Source organism: Euleptes europaea, chromosome 6 (assembly GCF_029931775.1).
Source record: "Euleptes europaea isolate rEulEur1 chromosome 6, rEulEur1.hap1, whole genome shotgun sequence".
NCBI classification, from domain to species: domain Eukaryota; kingdom Metazoa; phylum Chordata; class Lepidosauria; order Squamata; family Sphaerodactylidae; genus Euleptes; species Euleptes europaea.
In genome coordinates, this window is record NC_079317.1 from 103,729,684 (window position 1) to 103,737,769 (window position 8,086).

General features: G+C 45.2%; 1 protein-coding gene and 1 non-coding gene across 2 annotated transcripts; both read right to left on the reverse strand.

Annotated features, from left to right (window-relative positions):
• Nucleotides 1–625: 625 nt before the first annotated feature.
• LRRC55 (leucine rich repeat containing 55) lies at nt 626–7,550 on the reverse strand. The gene is made up of 2 exons (XM_056851730.1): nt 6,649–7,550; nt 626–1,207 (listed from the first exon to the last, which is right to left on the reverse strand). Exons 1-2 carry the CDS (start codon nt 7,316–7,318, stop codon nt 972–974), a joined length of 906 nt encoding a protein of 301 aa, XP_056707708.1. The 5' UTR covers nt 7,319–7,550; the 3' UTR covers nt 626–971.
• On the reverse strand, nt 4,559–4,641 carry TRNAL-UAA (transfer RNA leucine (anticodon UAA)). The gene has a single exon. It is a non-coding gene; the product is annotated as a tRNA-Leu (tRNA).
• Nucleotides 7,551–8,086: the final 536 nt, after the last annotated feature.

Genomic DNA, 8,086 nt, shown 5'->3' on the forward strand with positions numbered 1-8,086 from the left:
CTACACAACAATTTCATATTTTATAATGTGACTTATTTTATGGTTCTACTATACTGTAACATAATGATAATCTGTGTGCCGTCTATACAACAGGTGCCTTTTGGAAGGCAGGCATCCCTGACAGAAGACAGAACTCCAGCCATGTAGCTAGCAAGAGACTAATCATGAAGACAACAGATATTTGTGTAAATTGTAGCACCATCTATGCCAAATGATTAGCAACTGGGATGGGAAATAGTTTTGCCAAGAGTTTAGCTGGCCCTCAGTTTTGTTTCCAAAATCTTCTTGGAGATCTTGAGTGAAGTGCATTATATATAAAGAATGGATGCCTGGCCTGGTTCTAAATGCAGGTCTGCCACTCTTAACAATTATCCAGATTGCCTTCATGTGTTTAATAATGGTATTCTCTTTACTAGATCAAATGGGACTTGGGTTGGTTAAAGAGAAGAAAGCCTCATAGCCCCCAAGAGGGAAAATTTGATCTTCCAGTGTATGTCAGTGGTCAGGTACAGGATGTGTGTGTAAGGGTGGATTTGTGTGTATATTTGCTATGACTGTGTGTTCAAGGCATTGACTTGGAAAGCTGCAACAAATGCATGTCAATATGTTGCATGTATGTGTGTGTATGCAAAGAGTGGTGAGGAAGGCAATGGATGAAGAATGGTTTGAAGCATCCACTGATGTGCATCCATCACTTTTCAGGCCATGGTTTGCTGGCTGTTTCCAGTGCGAAGAGGATTGTACAAGGCACACTTCAGTCTCCCTACCCTTGCTGGCCCTGTTCCTCACCCCTGAAAAGAAAGACTGATGAGTGGCAGTCTTGCACGGCTATACAGGGGTTGGAGGGAGGAAGCCTCAAGAAAATGGCAGAGCAGGGAAAAGACAAGTGATTTTCTTTCCCTGAACTTGATAGCCCTTGGCTTCCCCCTGACTGCGGGCAATGCAGGAGCAGGAAGGAGCAGGTCATGTGGCTATATCTCTTCATCCTCGCTCGCCTTGCTCCAACGGTGGCAACAGTTGGCAGTGATGCCCAGTAGGAAGTTGGTGGCAACTGAAGCGATGGAGACAACAAAGCCCACAAAGGCAATGAAGAGATAATCATCCAGTGTCAAGGTCAGGTGGCAGGCCTTGAAGCTTTCCTCCGTTAGAGAAACCAAAGGGGCTCCTTCTACTTCAGGTGGTGCCCGGCACTCAGCCAGCTGAGAATCTGCAACAAGAAGCAGTGGCTTCAATGCAAGCTCACTCATACACAAAGAGAGATCCCTCTTCCTTTCCCAGCCCATTTCCACTTATCTGAGTCCACATCAGTAATTTTGGAACAGATTGAAAAACTAAGATTTTTTAAATGTCCATATATTTTCTGAAATTTTCATGACATGTCTAATTCTCTGAATGCCTAGAATTTCACATGAAGGGACATGTGGGCAGCTATCACTTTTAAGCACCCATGGTATTCCAAACACTCTCATCTCATTCTAACAGCCCAGTTTCTGTACCTATGCACTCCTTATGTCTAGTACAGGCAACCCTGTCTCTACTTGTAACCACTTCCATTCCTCCTTTACAGATTTCTCCTCTACTACTTATTGCTATTATATAGCACTTTCAATTTGTAAAAACCTTTATGTTTGCCTTAAGAAGAACTCTCCAAGGGAGGCCAATATTGTTCCTATTTAGCAGATGGAGTATGAGACAAAGATCGATTGACTTGCTTACCATTATGTGAGCCAGCTTAGGTTTTGCAGGTCCCCATCTATCTACTGGTCCATGCTGCTCATTAAGCAGGCCCACATTTTTTTATTATCAATGGAAAGGGATGTGCCTCTGCTTGGATCAGGTGAGCTCAATGCTCATCTGTATGTTCAGCTTTTAATTTTACTAGTCAAATTTTGGTTTGACTGTATATGTGAAATTGTTTGCATCGTTTCCCTCTTTTAACCACACTGGGTAATACTGCTTTCTCTCCACTGTGTTAAAACCTAGCAGATTTCCAAGCCCCTTCATGCATTTGAGGAAGCAGGCTCTAGCCAATGAAAGCTCAATCCACAGTATGTTTATTAGGATGTAAAGTACCACTGGTGTCTTCCTGGGGCTTTTCTTGAAGCCTCCTTCCAAAGCTATCTCTTCATCACCTTAACTGCTCTGCCCCTTCTCTTCTGTCCCATCCCCACACCATTGCCAGTCCCTTCACTCTTTCCCTGCCTGCAACACAGATGGTAAGAATCAATTTGCACATGTAGCAGATTCACATGATGCAACAGCAGGCATGTGTATGTGGTTGTCATATCTCAACGTCCCTGCATAAAAAAAAAATACTTAATGCTTATAGAAAACTAGCATGCCCAGGAGAAATATCCCAAGGATATGTTTTTTGTGTGCAGAGAATTTCTTTGGCGTGGGCTGAATATACAAGTTGATAAATCGAAGGTTCCGGTACTTACCCGGAGCCTGGGTTGCGGATCCGGGCCCGGGGAAGTTCAAAAGGGCACTCGGAGATCCGGCAGGCCAGAACAACACCCACACAGCAAGCAGCTGCTGTTCGGGGCACGGGGCAAGGCACCTGACAGCCGGGAGGGCTCCTCCAATCGAAGGAGCCCGGGCTGTTCAAAAGGGGCCAATCAGGGCAAGCCCCCAATTAAAGGGGGGCTGGGCGGGGGAGCCGGTGGAAGAGGGAGCTCTTCACTCCAGTTTGCCCCCAGCATATAAAAAGGGGAGCAGGATCGGGGAACCCTTCAGACAGCCGTGGGCCGTCGCTCCCACCCTCCACTCCCTCATATGACAGTTTGCTTGTATCGTCACAACTTGGGCATGCTATGCATCTGGGCTGGATCTAGTGGGGTAAGGCGGTCTGCGAACCCCCTTCCCCGACAGACAGAGTCCCCATAAGGGATTAGGAAGTGGCATTACGCAGAATTAAGATCGCTTCAAGGGTTAGTTACCAGAATGCCACTGACCTGGCAGAAGGGATCACCCAGCAGCATGCACCCAGGTGTCCTCGATTTCTGCCACACCCATGTTACTCCCAGCGGGACTGCTGGGAGCCGGAGTCACACATCAAGCCACATTGGGGTTGTCTGATGTCCCAAGATCCAGCCCATATGATTTGCCAATGTATCACAGCTGTTATATTGAAAAGTTGTGGCCAGTTATAATCCAATATTTATAGTTCAAATTCCAATTATTTCATTGTCAAAATATTTTATAGTTCCAGATTGTTATAAAGTTTCTATTTAAGCAAAAAATGTGTGTTATAATTTTTGAACATCCCCACATCATTGCCCTGGATCTGCAATCCTCATTTTCAACCTGAAATGGTACAATCCAGCAAAATATAATATCATATGATTCTGCTACCATGTGTGGATTGGGTGTAAGCATAGCAGGTTCTGTACTAATGTTTGCAAGCAGCAATTTAGCAGCAATATTAATGAAAGCTCACAGGAAAGTTTGGCCTTGGTATCCTAACAAAACAGGGATAGGTGTACCAGACAATCTGTCTGCATGACTGTATGTGTGCGTTTTCAGTACACAGGCCTATGATGCAAGTGGTTGAGTGAAGGCACCAAATAAGATCTAAAGGTCTCACCATCCTCCAAACGAGAAAATGCTGCACTAAGTGGAGATGGATGGCATCCTCCCCCTTCATTGTCTGCTATGCATTAATCAAAGGGATGTTTGGAAAATATATACAGAATCAGTACAGTAAGGATGCTAAGAGACAAGGGTGATTGCTAAAACAGGGTTACTTTTTGCTGGTTCTATGCCAGCAGGATTTCCTGTCTCCAGGGCCTCTAATTTGCAGCTTGTGAGATAAGCAAGAAGGTCAGGAAAGGACTAATGCCAGAAAAAATCAGAAGAGAGTGGGAGAGAATGGTGATTTATGGTTCCCAGTTCAAGCTTACACTGCAAAAACAGGGAATGAGCAGAGTAGCATCACAGCAAATCGGGGGTGGGGTAGCATGTAGAATCATAGAGTTGGAAGGGACCACCAGGGTCATCTAGTCCAACCCACTGCATAATGCAGGAAATTCACAACTACCTTCCCCCCACATACCCCAGTGACTCCTACTCCATGCCCAGAATATGGCAAAAAAAAAAACAAAAAAAACCTCCAGGATCCCTGGCCAATCTGGCCTGGAGGAAAATTGCTTCCTGACCCCAAAGTGGTGATCAGCACTACCCTGGGCATGCAAGAAACGGCCATGAGAGCCAAACACTGATGCAAATCTTCCTGCCTCATCATCTGCCTAAGGTTACAGAATCAGCAATGCTGACAGATAGCCATCTAGCCTCTGCTTAAAAACCTCCAAAGGAGAGCCCACCACATGAACACATGAAAGCTGCCTTATACTTATATATATATAATCAGACACTTGGTCCATCAAATTCAGTATTGTCTAAGACCGGCAGCGGCTCTCCAGGGTCTCAGGCAGAGGTCTTTCACATCACCTACTTGCCTAGTCCCTTTAGCTGGCAATGCCAGGGATTGAACCTGGGAGCTTCTGCATGCCAAGCAGAGGCTCTACCACTAAGCCACAGCCCTTCCATAAAAAATCCCTACCAGAAGTGGGGTTCAAACCCACACAGGCATACGTCTATTGGATCTTAAGTCCAACACCTTAACCATTCAGCCATTCTGGTTACTCCAGAGTGCCTCAGGGATCTGCCTCGGTCCTCCCAGGACCACCTCCCGAGGAAGCCTGTTCCACTGAGGAACTGCTCTAACTGTTAGAAAGTTCTTCCTAATGTTTAGCTTGTCTACATCCTTCTTAAATTGTGGTGCCCAAAACTGAACACAATACTCTAGGGGAGGTCTAACCAGAGCAAAATGATACCATCACTTCACTATACTTCTGTTGATACAGCCCAAGATCGCTACCGCACCACACTGTTGACTCATGTTCAGTGTTTGGTCTACTAAGACCCCTAGATCCTTTTTACACACACTACTGGCAGGACAAGTCTCACCCATTCTATAATTATGCATTTGATTTTTCCTATCTAAATGCAGATCTTTACATTTGCCTCTGTTGAAATGTGTTTTATTGGTTTTAGCTCAATTCTCCAGCCTATCAGGATCTTCCTGTATCTTGGTTCTGTCTTCTACCATATTTACTGTTCCCTCCAATTTAGTATCATCTGCAAATTTAATAAGCATCCTCTTTATTCCTTTCCAAATCATTTATAAAGATATTGAACAACACAGGGCCCAGGACAGATCCCTGAAGCACTCCACTCCACTAGTCACTCCTCTCCAAGTGGCTGAGGAACCATTAACAAGCACTCTTTGGGTGTGATCTGTCAACCAGTTACAGATCCACCAAACAGCATCTCAGTCCTATCTAGCTCTAAAACTCTCTCAAGCCTTAATAGATAGAAATTCTTTGATTGGATTCCCAGGATCATTTTCAGTGTGGTGGCAGACACTTAAAAACTCCCCTGTGACTCCTTGATCCAGTAAACAGCCAGATGTCAGTAGCCTCCAGTGAGCATTGCTGCTGCCACCACCACCTGTATTTTCCTAGACATGTTTCTCCTTCCAAATGGCTATTTGCCCTTACAAACTTACTGCATGATGACTCTACTTGCACTGACAGCTAGTTGTCTGTAGCTCTCAATCACCTAGTGAGGTGATTATCTCTATGCCCTTGGAGATCCATGGAAGTGAAAGGTCAGGGGGGTGGCAGTGTTCAGTTCACTGTGTGGCTGGAGGCTAGTGATGACTGGCTTTCCATATGGCTAGAGTTCCTACATGGTTTTTCACTGCTCCCACGCTACACTTGCTCCTGTGAACAATCACCCTCAGCCCCAATCTGTTCTGCCACTTGCTTCACCCTTAGTCTGCTGGTACATTTACCTCCTGCCCTCTCCTGCCCATTCTGTTATTCCACTCCTGGGTACTACAATGGTTTTGTACCCTTCTTTGCCCTGTCTTTGCAGTTCTAGAACAATTTGGATGGCAACTGAAGGAGTACAATTGGAAAGGAGGAGTGGTTGTTTTTTTAACAAAGCAATATATCTTTAATTTGTAACTAGGGATAGGTCTAAGTACTGAAATCTAATGATTTTTCTCTGTACTGTTGCCAAAACTTCAAAGTATCTATTAATTTGTAACTTTGGCATCTTTATTCTTATTGCCAGTATTATGATTTCTAATAAATTATCCTGGAAAAGCAAATTTCAGGAAAGTGTTGTTTATAAAGCAGACAGATCTGAACTGAATAGAGAAAAGTACAAGGTCTTACCAAGGATCAAGATTTCAGGATTCAACAATAATCCTTACCTTTCTAAGCTCTACGGCAGGGGTGTCAAACTCATTTGTTATGACAGCCGGATATAACATAAATGTTACTTTGTCGGGCCGGGCCATGCCTCGCCAGCCCAGATCAAGTGTGTGTGTGTGTGTGTGTGTGTGGGGGGGGGGTGTTGGCTGCCTTGGCTGCCTCGTGGGCTGGATAAGAGCTCTCAAGGGGCCGGATTTGGCCCGTGGGCCTTATGTTTGACACCCCTGCTTTATGGCATCTCTCTAAGAGAGTTACTATATACTCACTGCAAGTTGAGACAGTGAGTTGGTGGCAAAATAGAGAACAGAATGAGAGAACCCTAGATCTGAAGCTAACTCCTGGACCATTGTTTGATTCCACTTACCTGACATACATCTCTGGATCCTATTTCTCAACCACTTCAACAGTGGCTCCATGGTACAGCTGCATACCCAGGGATTGCCTCCAATTTGAAGAGTCACCAATCCTGTGAGTCCCTCTAGAGCGTCTAGGCTGAGGAATGAGAGACCCCCATAGCTGAGATCAAGGTTCTGAAGTTGGACCAAACCTTGGAAAGCCTGAGGGTGCACCTTCCTCAGCCAGGGGTTGTGGCTCAAGTCAATTTGCACTAGACTGTAGGCTTCCTTGAACATATCTGCCACCACATGGCTGAAGTTATTGTAGCTCAAGTCCAAGTGCGACAGGCGTTTGGATGTCCAGAACAGTCCAACAGGTAACTCAAAAAGTGAGTTGTTTCTCAAGTCCAGCACCCGCAGCTCAGAGTAACATGTTAGGTATCCAGGAGGGATGGCAGTGATGTGGTTGTGTGCTAGGCTGAGGTTTCTGGTATCCAATGGAAGATCTGGTGGCACCGAAAAGAGTCGAAGCCCACTGCAATCCACAGCCTGATTGCGGCATGTGCACAGGACAGGGCATCCAGTGACAGCACTAGCAAAGACTACCACCACGGCTACAAAGAAAGGGTTCAGCATCATGGCAGGGCAGCAGTGGGGAGCGAACTGCTCTCCTCCCAACTGGATACAGTCTACACTCATTTTAGCCAGCTAGAGTTACATGTCCAAGGGAGGGCAAGAGCTCAGGAATAAGAGAGCAGTGGGCGGAGATTTGGCCCAATGAATGAGAGTCACTAATGCAGAAAACCTGCTACATTCAGGCTGGGTGGAAGGCAGGACCCTGAACCAAAATTTGTATTGATCTTGAGGCACCTTGAGGAGAAATATATACTGTAGAAGGGCTCTGATTGGATCACAAGCATAAGACCTTTTAGTCATTTGTTTAGCTGCCTGTATTATTTTCCCCCTTTAGGATGGGTGCAGTAGAAGTCTACCTGCATTTGCACACATGACCACCTTGGTCTAGGAAAATATCAAAAATACCTTCTCCAAAGAACTATACACAAATAAAGTTGGTGGCTTTTAACAGGTGTTTGTTGACTGTAAGATTTCTTGACTCTGCAAGAAAACGTGTTTCCTCTTGGTATGTTGTCTGCTGGAAACATAGGCCTGCTGATGCCTCTTAAAGGGGTTCTTGTCGCACCCATGAAATATAATCAGGCCAATAAACTATGTTATCCAGTAAATCCCTCCGAAGTTCTACAGAATTGTAAGTGCCTTTTCCTGTAGTCATTGAAGTGCCTTCAGAAGAGAATGGAGATAAACAAGCAAACAAAAAAACCACGGAATTGCACATCTTTATGCAATCTTTTGTTCAGTGTCCCAGGGACCTGTGTCAGGAGAGGATGCTCTTGCTAAACTGAAGGGGGGGTGAGGGTCTCTTGGAAAGGTCAGGAGGTACTTGGGCTA